Source organism: Cyprinus carpio, chromosome A7, assembly GCF_018340385.1.
Source record: "Cyprinus carpio isolate SPL01 chromosome A7, ASM1834038v1, whole genome shotgun sequence".
NCBI classification, from domain to species: domain Eukaryota; kingdom Metazoa; phylum Chordata; class Actinopteri; order Cypriniformes; family Cyprinidae; genus Cyprinus; species Cyprinus carpio.
This window is the reverse complement of record NC_056578.1, coordinates 23,212,080-23,232,658: the sequence shown is the minus strand read 5'-3', so window position 1 is coordinate 23,232,658 and position 20,579 is coordinate 23,212,080. Positions and strand designations below refer to the sequence as shown.

Below are 20,579 nucleotides of genomic sequence, written 5' to 3'. Positions count from 1 at the left end.
GTTAATAAATGGTTTATTAACATGTATTTCTACTGTAATTCATGGTTAATTCAGGTAGTTATAAAGCATTTAGTAGTGGTCAGTTAACTATTTTTGTGAGCTCATCTAAAGTGAGGACTATTTATGCCTTGTAAAGCTTTTACAAATGAGATTTAAAGGCTGTTAATATTTCTATGTTCTGTATCACTGTGTTGTGTTTTGTTTCCTTTTCCTGTTTAGAAGATAACTGAGCCTTTAAATATCCTTTATAAATGCTTTACAAGGCATAACTAGTCCTCACTTTAGATGAGCTCACATAAATAGTTAACTGACCACTACTAAATGCTTTATAACTACCTGAATTTACTACATTTACTTACAATTTCTTGTGATCTTATGAATCACTGGCAACTCCTAAATAACTGGTTTGTAAATAATGCTATACTTCATTTAGAAATGATAAATTGATCATGAATAAAGTATGACAAAGTTATTAAACACATTATAGATATGCTTTTAAATCAAGAATACAGCATTTATATCTGTATTTATAAACTACTTATTAATGTCTATTAATGCTTTATAAATTATGAATTATCTGTTTACTAATGCTTAATTAATGATTAATAGTGTGCAGTTATTATAAAGTGTTACCAGATATTTTTATGGGAAAACAAGATAAAAATAGAAAATATTTTTTTTTTCAGTGTAGATGGAGGATTGGGTTGGACTAAAAGTTACCTCCTGCGGGCAGATTCTTTGTGTTGGTCAAACATTGGTGTGAGTTACTGACAGAAACCCACAGTGTGCATTAAAATTAAGAGTTTTCAAGGTTTTAAAACAATAATACATAGTTATTGCTCTGTGCCTCAAGTCACTTCTGTAAACCATTAAATATTTAGCAAATTTAGCAAAGATTAGCTAATACTAAAAAGAGATGTGGAAGGAATCTATTACTGATCGTCAGTCTACTGTAATATGTATATCTGAAAGCACCTAGAGTGACTATAAAAGGCAGAATGTAAAGTATTTGATTGCTTGCCCTCTGGAACATTGTCATGAGTCTTCTGACGCTCTAGACCTTTTACAGGGACTTTCCAGCAGCTATATTCTTTTAAACACAGACACCGTGGGTATAGAAAAAGTTAAAGTTAAAGTTAAAAGAATACATTTTGTTGCTTTGCAGCCTGAAATGAAGACGGACACAATTGTTTTTTTGCTGTATTTACTCGGTACAACATCCAAGTGAAGGATATAACACCATCATGACATAAAAATAAATAAATAAACAACCAGACCAACCACAAGTCAGGAGATGGATACAAAAAAAAAATCAAAAGCTTTATCAATGCCTAGAAGCACAGTGAAGTCTATTATTAAGAAGTGGAAGGTATCTGGTACAACACAGACCCTCCCTGGATCAGGATGTCGCTCCAAACTGGATGAAAGAGGCAGGAGGAATCTGGTCAGAGAGGTGACCAAGAGGTCTACAGCAAGATTGTGTGCGTATGACAACAATATCACAAATTCTCCACAGATGTGGCTTATATGGGAAGGTTCAAGAAAAAAGCTACTCCTCAAGAAAGGCCACATGCAGTCACGAGTCTCGACTGAGCTTTGCCTAAATGCACCTTGAAGATTCTGAGGCAGATGAGACTAAAATTGAATTATTTGGCCTCAACACCAAAAGATATGTCTGGCAGAAATCCAATACAGCTCACCATTCAAGTAACACCATTCCTCCAGTAAAGCATGGAGTTGATGATATTCTGTTATGAGGGCGTTTCTCTGCAGCAGGTGACTGGAGCACTTGTCAGGATAGAAGGAAAAATGGATGGGGCAATTTACCGTCAGATTCTTGAGAACAATCTGCTGCCAGAAAGTTCTCAATGGGAAGAAGATTTTTCTTCCAACATGAGAATGACCCAAAACACACAGCAAAACTGACGACACAGTGGTTGAAGGAGAAAAAGGTGAATGTCCTTGCATGGCCTGATCAGAGCCCAGACTTAAACCTCACTGAAAATCTGTGGAATGACTTGAAGACTGCAGTCCACAAACACTCACCATCAAACTGAACTGAACTTGAGCAGTTCTGCAAAGAAGAGTGGACAAATATTGCAAAGTCTAGATGTGCAAAGTTAGTACAGACAGAGACAAATCCCAACAGACTAAAGGCTGTAACTGAAGCAAAAATGGCTCTACAAAATACTGACACAAAGGGGTGATCCTTTTTCCAACTTTATTATTATTATTATTTTTTTTAAATACAGCCGGATAAAACTAAATTCATCCATCTTCATTTCAGGCTGCAAAGCAACAAAATGTGATTATTTTAAAGGGGGTAATTATTTTCTATACCCACTGTGCATACACAATCAGAGTCTTATTCAGAGTGCAGTGTCTCACTATCAACAATATAATGTGTGTGTGCTAGCTGTGTTTGATACATGAGCTAGACCTTACAAGCAGGTTGAATTCCTCAGTGCACCTGTTCATATCCTGAAAATTAGTCCACTAATTATTAAAGTTAGGATTTTTTCTTTCTTTCTAGTATTGTACATTGTCACATCTCTAGGGTATGGTTCTACTTTGTAGTCTTGTACTAAAGTTCTCATATTAGTTTTAATGATCTTAGGAAAAGTGTGTTGATTCATGTGAATGGGATAAACACTCTGGAGTGTAAAACAATGTAACTCTCTGCTTAGTCATTGTACTATGAAAAGAACTAGCTAGTCATGACTGTTTCCCAATACCACAGTAACATGGTCCTGAGCCACTGGTGTTGAACCAATAATTAATCACAGGTTCCCTCTTACATCAAACTCTGGGATTTCATTACACTTTTATGCACATGTGCGTTATTAAAAAATGACACTGATTGTAAAATCACTAAAATATATAGATTTAAAATCTATATTTAAAAGTCCATGTTACAATAACAAGATACTATGCTTCTAATCACAGATTGAGAGCAGTTGTTCCAACCACACATGTTTGTGATGCTGTCTGCGAATGTTCATTGGAACAATGGTTTTGAGAAATGCCAAATTGTTGAACTTGGAACCAAATGTTGGTACTGACAGAACAACCATAGCTGGCTAACGATGCTTTTAGGAAACAAACCTCTGTAACTTTTGTAAAAGTTTGTTAAAGATGCTTCAGCATGGGCTGACTCTGCACCCTGTTTTTCTCTTGTCCATTAAACCAAGGGTGATGCTGATACCCCATCCCTCGTGGGAGCAGCAGGTATAGGAGTGTTTTTGTGAGCAGGGGAATTCCTGCACTAAGGAGAGGGAGTAATTACCCCCTCCTCCACCCCCAAGCAAAGTGGTTAATGGCAGCGATGCTTATTTTCGCAGTAAACAGGTGCACAGCTGGATCAAATAACTGATAAGCTGCTTAAAGGCATTCCTGCACATTTTCATTTGTCAAGACGAAAAGAAAAGAAAGGTAACTACAAGAAAAGAAAGGCATCTTTATGTTTCTGTGCTCTGCTGCAGACCTTTAGCTTGTGTGAATGCATAGGTTTTCTGATCAATTATTTCCTCTCTCTTAGGGTTAGGGTCAAGTTTAGGGTTAAGGGTTAAGGTCAGGGATCAATGCAGGTGACCTCTACTTCTTCTCAAGTGTAATGCATCTGACTGGGTCTGAGATCAGAGTTTCCACAGAGAAAATGATGCCACAGTTGAGTCTCTAGATACACTGAAAAAAACAATCAGTAAATTTACTTAATTTTTATTTGGCAAGTTTTTGCACAAGCATTTTTCAAGTAAATTTAATACATTTGGAAATTAAGTAAATCTACTTAACTAAATTAAGTAAAAATAAAAAAACGAATAAGTACATGTAACTTGACCTGTTACATTTTATTTAGTAAATTTCACTTACAAATCTGATATAATTAAGTAAAATTAGTTGTTCTTTTAAATACATTTTACATGTTTTATGCAGTGCTGGTAATTAATTTAAATGTAATTTAATTTTTCTGTTATAATGTCACAAAATAATACCATGACAATGTGTAGTTAAGAGTCTTTTATTAGGAACAAATCATGCAAGAAATAGCCAGCACACAGAAACCTATGATGCTTAAGATCACTTTAAAATAGTTTAAACAGCTTAAGCAATAGTAAACATCCATGTTCAATGGCATATTAAACACATTACAACTCCAACATTAGTGTCAGACACAGACGAGGACACAGAGGATTCAGTGCAAAAGTGTTTAATGTTAATCAGAGGTTTCAGACACAGGTGAATCTTGACACGTAGACAAACAGTGGTAACACAACTTTCCTTTGAGGTGATGGTGATACAGATGGTGACTCCGACGAAGACGATGGGAACAGGTAGGCAGAGGAGGATGAAGAGGGTTCAACAGTTCAGGTAGGTTTGACGAAGGGCGTTCAGGTAAGTAGGGAGATCGGTGCAAGACCAGACAATGAGTGATGGTGACTGAGGGCTTTATGTGTGGCACTGGTGATGATGCACAGGTGTTCAGAATGCTGGTGATTGGGAACGAGTGGGCGTGGCGTAAGTGTCTGATTCAGGGAGTGTAGATGGTGTACCTGTGACAGTACCCCCTCCCCCACGGGCGGCTCCTGACGGCTGGGATCTTGAACAACGACGGGGTCTACCACGGCCACGGGGAGCGGGGCGGTCTGGATGGTCATGGTGAAAGTCGGTGAGCAGGCTAGGGTCCAGGATGTCATTACGATTAACCCAGCAACGCTCCTCCGGGCTGTAGTTCTCCCAGTCTACAAGGTACTCCAGTTGAGGACCCCGTCGTCGAGAGTCGAGGATAGCTCTCACCCGGAAGATGCTGTTGTCTTCTTCGATGGCGGGAGGAGGAGGTACGGCATCATCACCAGGCTCTGTGGATGGAGGAGACAAAGGTTCAGTGAATGGCTTGAGGAGTGAGACATGGAATGAAGGTGAGATACGGTACTGTGCTGGTAGCTGGAGTCTATAGGTCACTTCGTTCAGTTGCCGTTCGATCTTGAATGGTCCGATGTATCGAGGACTCAGCTTACGGCAGGGCAGCCGGAGGCGGATGTCCCTCGTCGAGAGCCAGACCAGCTGTCCAGGTTGGTATTGTGGCGTAGGTCTTCGACGAGCGTTCCGCTTGCTCTTTATGCCTCCGAACTGCCCGCTGGAGATGCACGTGAGCCGAGTCCCAGACCTTCTCGCTCTGTCGGAACCAGTGATCTACCGCTGGGACCTCCGAGGGCTCACCCGACCATGGGAAGAGTGGAGGCTGGTATCCGAGGACACATTGGAAGGGGGTGAGCCCGGTGGTAGATTGCTGGAGGGAGTTCTGTGCATATTCTGCCCAGGGTAGGTACTGGCTCCAACAGTCCTGATTCCGGTGGCAGTAGATCCTCAGGAACCTCCCGATCTCTTGGATCTTTCGCTCAGTCTGGCCGTTGGTCTGTGGGTGTGGTATCCTGAAGGAGAGGCTGACGGATACTCCTAGGAGGCGGAAGAAAGCTGACCAGACTCTGGAGATGAATTGGGGACCCCTGTCGGAGATGATGTCTTCTGGAATGCCAAAGTGACGGAACACATTGTGGAATAGTGCCTCTGCCGCTTCAAACGCTGTGGGAAGTCCTTTGAGAGGTATGAGTTTGCATGATTTTGAAAACCTGTCGACTACTACCAGCACACAAGTATTGCCTTGAGAAAGGGGGAGGTCAGTCATGAAATCTACACCTATATGGGTCCATGGACGTTCAGGAATGGGCAGAGGCACCAGTTTACCTTCCGGGAGTCTCCTAGGGGTGTTCGCTATGGCGCAGACTGAGCATCCTTTGAGGTAACGGGAGGTATCCTGACTCATCGAGGGCCACCAGTAACGTTGTTGCAGGAGCGAGAGGGTCCGCCTCCTGCCTGGATGTCCAGATCCCGGAGAGGTGTGAGCTAAGTCCAGAAGGGTAATCCGATGTTGAGGAGGGACGAAGAGTTTCCCTTCTGGACCTCCCGGCGGAGCAGGGTGTTGAAGGTTTTCTTGTTCGATCAGACGATTAAGGTCCCATTGAATGGGACTTACAATCACGGCTGGAGGGAGGATTGGTTCAGGAGATTCTGGTTCTGGGTCTGCCTGATGAAGGCGGGATAGAGCATCAGCTCTATTGTTCTGGGAGCCAGGGCGATACGTGACTTTAAAGTCGAATCTCGTGAAGAATAAGGCCCATCTAGCTTGGCGATGATTCAGTCTCTTAGCTTCACGGAGGTATTCCAGGTTCCGGTGGTCAGTGATCACCTCGAAAGGGACCTTGGCTCCCTCCAGCCAATGACGCCACTCTTCCAGAGCCAGCTTGATAGCCAGTAGTTCACGATTTCCTATGTCGTAATTCTGCTCCGCCGGGGATAGCTTCTTCGAGAAGAAGGCACATGGATGGAGTCGTGGAGGATCCCCCTGCCGCTGGGAGAGTACCGCTCCGACCCCGGTTGATGAAGCATCCACTTCCACTATGAACTGTCGGTTGGGATCAGGATGAGCTAGGATCGGAGCGGTCTTGAAGGCTTGTTTGAGATGGTGGAAAGCTTCAGTGGCCATGGGGTTCCAGGACAGAGACTTGGGCCGGTTTCCGGAGGAGTGAAGTTAGAGGTGAGCTGAGTAAACTGTAGTTCTTGATGAATCTCCTATAAAAGTTGGCAAAGCCCAGGAAGCGTTGGAGTTTTTTTATGGAGCCAGGTTGGGGCCAGTGTGTGATGGCTTCCACCTTCCCCTGGTCCATCTTCACGCCACGTGGGCCGATGATGTATCCCAGGAACTGGACTGAGGGCGTGTGGAACTCACACTTTTCTAACTTGAGGTACAGATGGTGTTCCCGGAGTTTTCGGAGTACAAGTATGACATGTTGGATGTGTTCTTCTTGGGATGTGGAGTAAATGAGGATATCATCGATGTAGACGATTACGAACTGGTTAAGGTATTCTCTGAAGATTTCGTTCATGTAGTTCTGAAAGACGGAAGGACTGTTGGATAAACCCATACGTCATGACCCTGTATTCATAGTGCCCGGAAGGAGTGATGAAAGCTGTCTTCCACTCGTCCCCCTTCCGGATACGGATTAAATTGTAGGCGCTCCTCAAGTCCAGTTTTGTGAAGATCTTTGCTCCGCGTAGTTGTTCCAAGGCAGCTGGGACCAGGGGAAGAGGATAGCTGAATTTGACGGTTTGAGAATTGAGATGGCGATAATCAATACACGGCCTCAAGCCTCCGTCCTTCTTGGCCACGAAGAAAAAGCTGGAAGCGGCAGGGGAAGTAGATGGTCGGATGAATCCTTGAGCGAGAGCTTCCTGTACGTACTCCTCCATGGCCTTCTGCTCCGGGATGGACAGAGGATAGACTCGTCCCTTGGGAAGGGTTGCTCCAGGCAGGAGGTCGATAGCGCAGTCCCATGGCCGATGAGGTGGAAGTTTCGTTGCCAACCGCTTGCTGAACACATCCTGGAACTCCCGATATTCTGGAGGGATGTATGTTTCCACCTGAGTTTCGGGGCTTTCCACTGATGTGGACTGGACCGGTAGGGATGACTTCTTGATGGATGGAATGACCTTGGGAACTTTAACTGGTGGAGTGATGCAGGTAGAATGGCAGGATTTTCCCCATTTCAGGATCTCACCTGTGGGCCAATGGATGTGTGGTTGATGTTGGTTAAGCCAGGGGCGTCCCAGGATGATGTCTGCGGTGGATTCCTCCAGCACCATGAACGTGATTTCCTCCTCATGCAGGGAACCCACGCGGAGGATGACTGTGGGGGGAGAAATAGCGGATATGACCTCGGCCCAGCGGCTTTCCCTGTATGGTCGTGATTCTGAGTTCGACGGGGCTTCGATGACGCTTGACACTTAGACGATTTAATGTTTGCTGGTTGATGAAGTTCCCCGCTGAGCCGGAGTCGATGAGGGCTTGTACTGAAATAGAAGAGTGGAGATGTCTTAGAGTAACCCAGGTTTGAATCAATTGAGCAGTTTGAGGTGGTAGATGGATGGTACTCACCGCTGGGCGTGGAGGTCGGACGGGACATGATGGTAATAGGTGTCCCTCTCCCCCACAGTAGAGACACAGCCCGGTGTTAATCCTCCGCTGACGTTCTGATGTAGATAGATGGTGTGAATCTATTTGCATGGGTTCAGGTGCTGGAGGAGCGACAGATGGTAGAGCGGGCGGAGGACATACAGCGGGAGTGAGTTGTCGACATGCAGTGAGTCTCTGGGCGACTCTGATGGATTTCTGGATTAGACACACTCAGTCCCAGTGAATCTTCATATACAACAATCAAACTTTGTATTTTCTCACATAGACCGTGGCGATAGGCGGTGATTAAGGCCGTTTCATTCCAACCACTGATGTAAGCGAGGGTACGGAAGCGAACAGCATAATCACTCACGGACTCATTTCGCTGTTGGCGAATTGTAAACAGTTGATCATGGACAGATAATTCAGACGCTTGTTGACCAAAGACAGACTTTAACTGGGAACAGAAATCAGTAACAGATCCAGTAGCAGAGGAATTCGATTCCCAGAGAGATTGGGCCCATTGGAGAGCTTTACCTGTGAGCAGATTGATGATAAAGGCAACTCGACTGCGTTCGGTGGTGAATAAGTGAGCGTTGGACTCCAGGTAGAGTGAACACTGTAGCAGAAACCCGGCTGCAATCCTCCGCCGCGCCGCTGTATGTCGCTGGTTTGGCCATGGGACTCGCAGGGGCAACTGAAGAAGTGACCGGAGTTGTAGCGGTGTTTGATGGCGATGAACAGTTGACAGCAGGTGAGGGAAGTTGCATGAGTGAGGACCGTACAGCGTGAACCAATTCAGTGAAGGGATCCGCGGTGCGGTCCTCGCCTGTGTCTGAAGAGCTCTGCATGAGGTCTGGTCTTCTGTCAGACACAGACGAGGACACAGAGGATTCAGTGCAAAAGTGTTTAATGTTAATCAGAGGTTTCAGACACAGGTGAATCTTGACACGTAGACAAACAGTGGTAACACAATTTTCCTTTGAGGTGATGGTGAAACAGACGGTGACTCCGACGAAGACGATGGGAACAGGTAGGCAGAGGAGGATGAAGAGGGTTCAACAGTTCAGGTAGGTTTGACGAAGGGCGTTCAGGTAAGTAGGGAGATCGGTGCAAGACCAGACAATGAGTGATGGTGACTGAGGGCTTTATGTGTGGGCACTGGTGATGATGCACAGGTGTTCAGAATGCTGGTGATTGGGAACGAGTGGGCGTGGCGTAAGTGTCTGATTCAGGGAGTGTAGATGGTGTGGCTGTGACAATTAGCAGTTCTATGCATAGATATGACAGCTTATTAATCTCAGTATCAAAACATGACTAACAGACTGCAGTTACAAATAAAACCTGTTAACTAAGCCCCAAACAAGAAAACTCCTTGGCCAAGGGAATTTGGAAAAGTTTTTAAACTAATAAAAAACCTGAAACAGAAATTCTAGAAATTTCTAAGTGTAAAATTATTTTTTCAAAACAGATTTATCCAATGAGGGTAAATAAGTCTCTCACTTCTGTCCCTTTCAACCAGTTTACAGCAAAGACAGCACGAATATTCTGCAATTAAGAAAACAGACAAAAGAAATTGGTTAACAGCATATTTTTAAACTAAAAGTTTATTTAGTATTTGCATTCACATAATTCATTTCACATAATTAAATTTGATGAAACGAATGAGGATTTTTTAAACACTACAGAACCAGTGGCTATCTTTGAGTTGTACTTTTTTGGGGGCTGTTCAGACATATCACACAACGAGACTATAGTCTTTGGAAAGATCACACAAAACTTGTGAAAAAAAAAAAAAAAAAAAAAAAAAAAGAAAGAAAAAGAAAAAGAAAAAAAAACGAAACATCATCACTATATTAAACCAAATCAAACTCATAAAAACATACTGCATCACAGTTCACCTTGCCATTTTCTTGCATTAAACTACGTTAATTTAGTTAATCGTGTCCATATTTTAATAATCTTTAACTCTTTTTTATTTAAAAAAGGGAACGAGTTATGGTAATTTACAAAGTGGACACGACTGAGTAAAAAAGGGACCTATTAATAAACAACGCACAATTAAGTAAAGTAATTAGAGAATGGGGGAATGATTTATATTGTGCACGATTTATATAAAATTATGGAATGAAAACGTGTTCACCAATTGTTAATTCGTGGCCGCGGCATACGTATTTTTCCTAAGAACAATGTACAACCGTACAATTCACATATTTATGTGAAAATCGTTTTGCTACGTAGACTGTAACGTTAGCTTATATGGCGCTCGTTTACAAAGCTAACTCAAGAACACACTAACTTTTCAAAGGTACAGAATGAAGTGATAACAACACAATCATCTAATGAAATTACGTTTCTTGAATAAATTCAATGTAAAAATCCGTAATATAATGCGGTTTTAAATAGTAGGCCTACTTACCTGTCGAGAACTAATGGAGATCATGGAGAAGCCTTCAATCATCGTGGGTTTTCTTTCCACGCATGCGCAGATTCCTCGCTTTAAATTTTATGTGATTTTTTAAAATTTTGCTTCAAGTACTTTATTAATTCGAGTAAATATGCTAGATAATCACAAGTCAAATTTACTTCTCTGTTGGATGTATAATATTTACAAGAAAATATTGAGTATATATTTAGATTTTACTTAATATTCAGGAGTTTTTTAATTTTACTAATATATTTTTAGTAAAGATGCATGATTTTTCCTGTTTTATTTACTGAGCCATAAAATCATTTTTTACAGTGTAGCTATACATTGTGTTTTACTCGCTGAAGCTTTTCAGTGGTAATAGTACTCACTAACTTTTCACCCGGAGATGTGCTTTCATTTTAATCAATGCACTTCCAGTTTTGACTTTGAACTTATTTGAACTTGTTTGAACTAAATTATGTGCTTTGCCATTTTTGAGTTTTTGTTTTCAGTTCATAGAAAGATCTTGTAGTCTGTTTTAATCAATGAATGTATTTTTTGTTTACAATGAGAAGGTATAATTTAAAGGAGTGAACATATTTGCTATTCTCAGCCAAATCATACAAGTTGAACAACATTTAATGGTATTCAATATATCAGAGTATGACAAGTATTCAGTCAGTGGTGTGCTTGGAGGAATTTAGTGTGTTTGTAGGGTTTGTATGATAATACATATCAGCATCCACTAGTTTATGTGTTGCTTGAGAGGTCTCGGTTTGTGTAAGGATGTACACACATACAGTATAGACCCTCATATCAGCATCTAAATGAGCCTTTGGCTGGGATATTCATGTGCCACCCTTAAACCCTCATCCAGAAACACCAAATTAATTCATCTGTTTGCTGGAGTTGTACAGATTCAAAGGAACAAGGACCTTAGGCTGTGTGTGCATCGAACGTGCAAACTGTGAATATTGTCTGCCCTCAAATCCATGATTCATATTTGATGGACTTATCCTTAATAATAATAATATCATCTTAGCTGGGAATTTCAACCATGCAGACTTTAAGAGTGTGTTCCCAAAAATACACCAACACATTAACTTTCCAACACGAGGTAAAAACACTTTGGACTTCGTTTACACCACCCAGAAGGGAGCTTACAAGGCCCTCCTCCTCCCCCACCTCGGTGCCTCAGACCACATCACTGTCATGCTAATGCCTGCATACAGACCACTTGTTAAAGTCACCAAACCAGTTCACAAACAAATACAAGTGTGGCCAGAAGGGTCGTCAGAGGCTCTTCAAGACTGTTTTGACACCACTGACTGGAATATGTTTAAGCAGGCTGCCACATACAATAACACCACAGACTTCCAAGAGTACTCCGAGACTGTCCCTGCCTACATCAAGAAGTGTATTGATGATGTAACAGTCACAAAGACCATCACTGTCCGGGCCAACCAGAAGCCGTGGATGACAGGAGAGGTCTACAGACTCCTGAAGATGCGAAAGAAAGTACTCCAGGAGGATAGCCCATCGATTCAGCTACAGCAGAGACACTCGGAGACTGTGGCAGGGGATACAGACCATTACGGACTACAAGCCCCCACCACGGACCTGTGACAGCACCATCTCCCTGCTGAACAAGCTGAACGCCCCAAGGATGTGTGCTGAGCCCCCTCCTCTTCACTCTGCTGACCCATGATTACACACCGTCACACAACTCTAACCTCTTTATTAAGTTTGCGGATGACACAACTGTGGTGGGTCTCATTAGCAACAGAGATGAGACAAACTACAGGAGTGAGGTGAGCCGCCTGGCCGGGTGGTGCAGTGACAACAATCTCTCTCTGAATGTGGAGAAGACGAAGGAGATTGTTGTTGACTTCAAGAGAGTCCACACTCAGCATGCTCCTCTGACCATCAACGGTGCGACTATGGAGAGGGTGAGCAGCACCAAGTTCCTGGGTGTGCACATCACAGAGGATCTCTCCTGGACCGACAACACCCCAGCACTGGCCAAGAAAGCACAGCAGAATCTCTACTTCCTCCGCAAACTGAGAAGAGCCAGAGCCCCGGCCCCCATCATGTGCATCTTCTACAGAATCACCATCGAGAGCATCCTGACTAGCTGCATCACTGTGTTATGGTGCCTGCAACACGTCCTGCTGGAAGACCCTTCAACGCATAGTGAGAGCAGCTGAGAAGATCATTGGTGTCTCCCTCCCCTCCCTAAAGGACATTTACGGAACCTGTCTCAATCGTAAAGCCCTCTGCATCTCCACTCACCCGTCACACAGCTTCTTCAGTCTGCAGTCACTACACACTGGGACCTGCACCAGACAGTTTGTGCAGCATTGGTCTGCTCACTACCTCATTCTGCATTTAACTGACCTCATTCAACTACCTCTTCAGTCAGTTTAAATAAACAACTGCTCTCTGAGATTTTTGATACTTTAATCAGACTGAATAAGCTCTTTGCACTACAATCATTATATCTGCACTGTTTATTTACTTCACTGGTTTGCACACTATCTGCCATGTGTCTTGTGCTGCTTTACTTATCTTTCTTTTTACATGACCTATTTGTATATTTGTATAGATGTACTTTATATTTTATCTGTATTTAATGTTCTTCTGTTAGTGTTATCTGTATGCATCAAGGGTCTGAGAGTAACGCAATTTCAATTCTCTGTATATATGTACTGTACTGTAATGTGGAAGAATTGACAATAAAGCAGACTTGACTTGACTTGACTTAATGTGACAAAATGACTGTTTGCGTACAGAATACTCAGTACTGAACAATCTAATCACTTCTTCAGCTCCTTTTCTGTCCAATTTTTATTCTAGCAGAATAAAGAGAAGTTGACAGTCAATGCGTGTTAATGACAGCCACTCGTATTCATGAAATTCTACCTCATCAGTACTCAATCAAACATATTTTCTCATGTCTGCTCTGTACAGAGAGAGAGAACAGCAGCACTGGTGCATGACGATAATTGGTGAGCAATGGAGTTTGTGATTGTTTAGTTATGGATCCATCTCTTTGTCTCTTAATTAATGCATGCAGAACAGGAGTAGGTGATCACACATTCTTTGATGGCAGTAAATGATCCAGCGTTCTGGCTGAGGGATAAAGAGAGCTGTTAACGCCTGTCTATCTGGGGTGTAAGTTTACTCAGTTCTAACAGACAGTGTGCTGGGAACTCTCAGAGACCCTCAGGCCAATGGAAATGATTCACTGCAATATTACAAGAGCTTTTTTTTAGAGAGAGAGAGAGAGAGAGAGAGAGAGAGAGAGAGAAGCTCTTTGGATCTGTGAGAATGAGAATAGGCTGCTTTTCTCATGTCACCAGTCAGATTTTTCTTTCATCCCTCTACCCTTCCAAATATTTTTGTCTCAGGCAGAATCTTCAGAGCTGTTGCATCATACTTGCATGGCATACTTACATGCATAAATAAACTCACACATCCTGTGTGCTGTTTCAGTATGTTCACAGGCGTGATACACTGTGTGCATGTGTGTATTTCAGGCTCCTCAAGCATGGCGATGAATGTTTCGAGCCACATGCATGTCCGTGTTTGTGGAAAGGGAAAGAATATTATCCAGGAGACAGAGTATCGTCCCCCTGCCATAAGTGGTGAGATTACATTAACTCATATTCTGTGCATTCATTTCTTTGTGTTTTTACACCAGTCATTTTGCTATAATACATTACAAGAAATGTTATATCAAAGATTATGTGGTCACTTGAATTTTGGTAATTCATTGTTTTAGATTATGAATGAGGAAAACGTATGCGTAATAGAGTCATTTTCCCAATTTTTTAGATATTAAATAAATCAAATAGCAAATTTGGTAGAGACACAAAATGTCAATGAAACTCAGCAAAAACCTATTCACTTCAGCATCTCCTAGGGAAAAGGGAAGAGAGAAAATGTGCAGTGAAACTTTCTGAGGTCTGAATGTTATTATTTTGCAGTGTGTGTCAGCACGGCACGTTTCAGTGTGAGTTTCGCCCATGTCCGTCAATGTGCACGGCTTATGGAGATCGACACTACAGAACATTTGATGGGTTCCTGTTTGATTATGTTGGTGCATGCAAGGTGTACTTAGTCAAGGTGAGCTTTTAGCAAAAGATCCAGGTATCCACTCATATTAAAAAAATGTATTGTTGTTGACTACTAATGTGTGCTCCTGTGTGTGTTAGAGCTCGTTAGATGCAATGATGACGGTCACAGCAGAGAATGTTGACTGCTTTGATAGTGGCGTGATCTGCAGGAAATCTCTCCTCATCTCTTTGGGACGCTCCTTCATTGTGTTTGATGATGACACTGGGAAACCTGTGAGTGAGCTTTTTTCTCTTTCTGTATAAAACATTATAAAAACTATAATTAGAATTAGTTGTCACCTAATAAATATTATGTGTCCCAACAATATCCAGCTCATTCCTGTACACCCCTGAGTAGGAGTGAATATACTTTGGTGGAATATATTTTTAATTCATCATAGTGTTGGTCATAATGTGTCGTAGTGCTGAAATAAGATGGTGTTGTGTCTGTAGTCTTATGTTTCTTGAAACATTGGTTTGCTGTGAAACGACTGAGGTACATTAACAATGGTCGATAATGATCGGCGGATATGTTTCATATGCAGAACCCATCCAGTGTGATCGACAGGCAGAAAGTATATATCTGGCAAGCAGGATACTACACCATTGTGCATCTGCTTGGGGAAGACCTCACAGTGCTGTGGGACAGAAAAACCACTGTACATATACAAGCTGGACCACGCTGGCAGGTAAACACACACACAGACCAAGAAGGTGAAGTACTACTCTGGAGTAAGTGTAAACTTGAAGTTTTGTGAATCAGTCATTTGCAGATCAATTTTGATTTTCTTATAATCATGTATTTATGTGTTTATGCTACTTTTAGGGCAAGCTTACTGGTCTTTGTGGGAACTTTGATGAGAAGACAGCGAATGAGATGAGAACACCAGAGAACATTGACTCGTCAACACCACAGGAGTTTGGCAACAGTTGGACAGCAGCAGAGGCATGGCAATCAGATAAACATACATACACTACCGGTCAAACGTTTGGAATAAATTAGAATTTTTTTAAGGTTTTTGGAAAAAGTCTCTTATGCTTACCAAGGGCTTCATTAATTTGATCAAAATAGTAATGTAATGTAATTTAAATACAGTAACAACAACAATATTATGAAATTGACATTTATATCCCAGCCAAATTACTGTAAGTTTTCTATTTTAATATATTTTAAAATGTAATTTATCGCTTTGATGGCTTCAAATAAAAAGTAGTTGCTTTAAACTTTAATATTGTATTTTATTACTGTTACTGTTTACAGCCTAGGTGAGCATACAATACATTTTTCAAAAACATTAATGCATCCTAATTATTCCATATTTTTGACCAATTGTTAGATGACTAAACATGTTTTTGCCCTTCAGAATGTCTCAAATCTGGCGGTAGCTACAAATCAAACACTCTAATCAAACTCTTTACACTGACTGTGTCTGCTTGTGTGTGAATGTCCCATTAGTGTGTGAACAGTCCTGATATAAGGCACCCCTGCAATCTGAATCCTCTTCGAGAACCCTTTGCAAAAAGACAGTGTGGGATTTTGCTCAGTGAAGTGTTCCAAGTCTGCCACCCTGTGGTAAGCTGATCACAAATACCAGCAGACATTAATGCTCACATTCACACTGAGTCAAAATGTACATGTGAGTGAGAGAGGGTTTCTGTGTTTAAAGGTGTTTGATGCTCTGTAGGTAGATGTCACATGGTTCTATATGAACTGCCTGGTGGACACCTGTGGCTGCAACCGTGGAGGAGACTGTGAGTGTTTCTGCACCAGTGTTGCAGCATATGCTCACCGCTGCTGCCAAAAGGGCGTCACCATTGATTGGCGCTCCCCCTCTGTCTGCCGTGAGTGACGCCTCAGCCCAGTCATATTCCTAGAGTCAATGTTGTAATAATAACCAACAACTGAATATATAACGTGAATACACATTCTTCTAAGAGACAATGATAGTCCGGAGGAAGAAGGAACTGAGTCATCTGTATTACAGTTTTTCACCACATGGTTGGTTTTTATGGTACTGTATAATGAGTAATACAATCTGCTTCTTCTTACAGCTTATGACTGTGAATACTACAACAAAGGTACATCTGTAGTTTTTTGATGATAATGATATTTGCACATATGTATATATGTGTATGTGTACATATATAATTTTGACAATTGTGTATGTGAAATGCACGTCTGCATAGCTTTAGGGAAAGGGCCACTGAAGCTGTTGACCTACAGAGAGAGAGGAACACTGTTGGCAGCCAATAAGACAAGTGGACTGGTGTTTCCAAAAAGAGAAATGACCAGTACTGATGAGATCCTGATGTTGTTCATGATGACGCCAGGCATCAGCAAAACCAGACCACATGGTCAGTCCGACATAAGCACACAATCAACATATAAAAATGCACAAGTGACTTTTATGAACAAATATATAGTAAAGCATGCAAGTTTCAAACCAAATCTAAACATTTTGTAGCACAAACCACCCACTTTAGATGTTTTATTCTATGTATATTCTGTATGTGTTGCTTTTCTAAATAAGTACATTGTTCATTATGCAGACACATCTCTGGTGTCATTTGAGGCGGCAGACAGACCCAACTACTACTTAAAAGCAGAGCGCAGTGGCCAGCTGAAGCTGCAGAAGTGGGAAGAAACTGAGGCATTCTGGGATGCAGCTACATTTGTTCTTCATAGAGACACCTGGATCTCAGGCTTTGATTCGCTAGAGTCCCTGGCAAAGCCAGGGTTTTTTCTGCATTTCATGCTGTCTAGACTCCAACTCATGAAATACAGTCACTCAGATCGGTACCGCCGAGCTACTCTATTCAAACTGACAGGTAAGCATGTGGCTACATATGTGCACAAACTTGCTTATAATCACACAGAAACATTACACAGAAATATCCCTTTTTTTTCTAAATCATTACTTTTATTACAGGAGCCATACCACACTATCCAATGGGTCCTAGATGTCAGTGGCGGTATGAATCATGTGTGAGTCCGTGCTTCAGGACATGCAGTGACCCATCAGGTCTGAGCTGTGCCAGTATCCTGAAGTAAGAGCACACATATTCATGCATGCAAACATGCACACATTCGTTTTCTGCAAATATCTACAAGTGTCTAAATTGTGTAAGTGTATGGCTGATATGCACCTTTCTGTAGGGTTGAGGGATGCCTGCCTCAGTGTCCAAGTCACATGGTTCTAGATGAGGTCACTCACAGATGTGTCTTTATGGAGGACTGTAAGCTACTGTTTGTGCTACTTCTATTACTAATGCTGGTGTAAAATAAAATCACTGACCATTTTTATTTTAATAAGGTAAATGATAGGTTGGGATTTACTTTCACAATCATTGTCATATGATTTAACTAAGGCAGCTTATGTTACCTTCCATTAAGAAAAACATTTCTTAACACTAGTTGTAAAATGGAGCAATTTAAAAATAATTTTGTGGTTTGTCTTTTTTTGCCATAGTAAATCCAAGCTCCAGTTTAGACAGCTTAACATAACACAATTAGCTATATCAGCTTAAATTGGATATTTTGTGCAGTATCTAAGAAATATCATGTTTGTGTTTAGGCATTAAGCCTGCTGTTGTTCCTCCATTCACGCCACCCAGTACTGCAATATCATCAACATCCTCCTCAGAGCATTCCACCTTGAGTGGTCCAGCGGTTTCTATATCACTCACTTCTTCAACAGTGTCAGAGTCTAGCACCACTGCTTCTACACCTACAGCACACATGCCAACCACTGAAAAGCTTACATCTTCTCCTATCAGACCTGGAGTGGTGGAAACCATTACCACATTAACAACATCCACTTCCTCCCCAAGTCCACTGGCTTCTACTGAGAGAACCACTAAAGCATCAAGCATCACCCACAGTTCCACTTCCTCCACCACTCTGCACACTAGCCCAATATCTCTCTCGGGAACTCTCTCAGAGACCCCTACAACAAGCAAGCCAACAGAGACTTTGACACTTCTCACACGTACCACAACTATCCCCTCACCGTCTACTTTTAGTCCTGTACTGTCATCTACCTCAAGTAAAGAGCCAACCAGAGTAAGCACTCTACCTGCTCTTCCAGTCTCAACTAGCATGAGTTCCACAGAAGCCACTTCCCCAACAGTCAAAGTGTCATCTCCTCTCACCTATAGTACAGAGACCCCCAGAGTCTCAGAGGCCTTTATACCTACTGAAATGACCACAATGCCCTCTGTGACTTCAAGTGGCAGCACACAGTTTTCTGTTGAAACCATCAGCATGACAAAGTCCACCTCACCATCGACCACAACCCCTATATTAGAATTGAGTACCTCCATCACCACAGAAAAACTGACCTTTCCATCATCTTTACACACATTGAAGACCTCTGGGAGCACCTCTGAAACCCAGAAGCCTTTGGACATCACTACCATTTCCACTTTCCCTACAGATACCGAAGCATCAGCCACTCACATTGCAGTAAAATCCACAAGTTCTGCTTTTCCAACACCACATTCAGCTCAAACAACACCTTTTATTCCTTCAACATCAACCTCAGAGCAACCCGAAACTTCAAAAACGACAGTGTCTGTTTCCACAGCTGCTCCAACAACCTTTATCACCACAGTGTCCTCTCAAGTTGCATTTGTGCCAACAGAAACTACAGCAAAAACAACCTATCAACCAACATCTGTTATATATACTTATCCTGATGTTCCAACAACTGATTGGAGAGTGATCCAAACCACATCAACTCCATTACCAGAAACAACCCAAACCAGTGCCAGGACAGCAGAGACACCACTTACTACCTACACCACCATGCCATTCACCTCAGCACCTACAGAAGAAACATCAACATTGCTTACATCACATGTGACACCCATTGACAAAACAACTTCTAGAGTCGTCTCAGCTTCTACTATGCTGAGCCCTACAGAGTCTCACTGGAGTTTAGTTTCCACCACTGCTCTCCTTTCAGACAAAGTCAGCACAACATCAATTCATCCTCCTTATTCTATGACAACTATGACCACCACATCTGAACTGCCTGAGATTTCTCCAGCATCACCATCCATACTTACAACGGCAACATCAGTATCTGAAGCCCCAACAAAAACCACAGAAACAACCATCACTTCTGAGAAACCTCTGCTAACGTCTACTGCAGCTGAGAAGGAGATTGTTTCTACCAGTCAAACATCTACAGCTAGACCTTGGAGTATACATTCTGTCACAGAGACAACTAGGGTTCCTCTTGAAACAGATAGAGCTGTGCTGTCAACTGCTGCGACAACCCAGACATCAACACTGGTCCATGAGACCTCCAGCACCTTTCCTTCCACAATGACTCTGAAATTCACAACCCGTGTCACACCAGACCTGACCTCACGAGTGGCTGTGGCTACCACACAGCGAGAAACTCCACGGGTTGTGGCCACAACCAGCATTTCACTTCCAACTAGGAATGCAACAACATTAACAACACCTGCAACCACTTATTCAGAAGTGACCACTGTTTCCACAGATACAACTACTTCTAGTATCCCTGTTGCTGCTTCTAGCACACTTCCAACACATAGTCCTGACACCACTGAATACACCTTTGGATTTACAGAGTACACCACTGAATCTGGTCCGACCACAACACTGCAGTCATCAGTTGGAACAACTCCAGTACCTAGTGTGTCATCAGTTTTTACCCAAACTACAATTTCAACACAGCCCCCTACTTCCTCTACTGTCACTGAGAGTAGTCCCATAACCAGTGCAAGTGCCTCTACGGAGCGCCCTCTGGTGGATGAATACACCACAGTCACAGCCATGGCACCTGCTCCAGACACTGCCCAAACAACACTGAGTTCATCTGTGATGACCAGTCTTCCCTACACGATAGAAACAGAGCACTGGATGACGAGCCAGACACATGCAGTTTTAAAAACTACTGCTCTCGAGCCAAGCAGAGTATGCACCGTAAGTCAATTATAAAATACTCTTATATAGTATTAGTTGTTTTTCATTCTACTTTTGTGTGGTGGTATGAACAAATGTTTATAT

General features: G+C 42.2%; 1 protein-coding gene across 1 annotated transcript in view; it reads left to right on the top strand.

Annotated features, from left to right (window-relative positions):
- Nucleotides 1-20,579, top strand: part of LOC109094256 (otogelin-like) — a 46,915-nt gene that overhangs the window by 17,733 nt on the left and 8,603 nt on the right. The window contains exons 24-36 of the mRNA XM_042760469.1: nucleotides 13,958-14,065; nucleotides 14,408-14,546; nucleotides 14,636-14,770; nucleotides 15,082-15,225; nucleotides 15,363-15,482; nucleotides 15,993-16,109; nucleotides 16,222-16,378; nucleotides 16,589-16,615; nucleotides 16,724-16,891; nucleotides 17,087-17,365; nucleotides 17,467-17,584; nucleotides 17,694-17,773; nucleotides 18,112-20,495. Of these exons, the coding sequence (XP_042616403.1) occupies nucleotides 13,958-14,065; nucleotides 14,408-14,546; nucleotides 14,636-14,770; nucleotides 15,082-15,225; nucleotides 15,363-15,482; nucleotides 15,993-16,109; nucleotides 16,222-16,378; nucleotides 16,589-16,615; nucleotides 16,724-16,891; nucleotides 17,087-17,365; nucleotides 17,467-17,584; nucleotides 17,694-17,773; nucleotides 18,112-20,495 (3,976 nt within the window). The remainder of the gene's footprint in view (nucleotides 1-13,957; nucleotides 14,066-14,407; nucleotides 14,547-14,635; nucleotides 14,771-15,081; nucleotides 15,226-15,362; nucleotides 15,483-15,992; nucleotides 16,110-16,221; nucleotides 16,379-16,588; nucleotides 16,616-16,723; nucleotides 16,892-17,086; nucleotides 17,366-17,466; nucleotides 17,585-17,693; nucleotides 17,774-18,111; nucleotides 20,496-20,579) is intronic.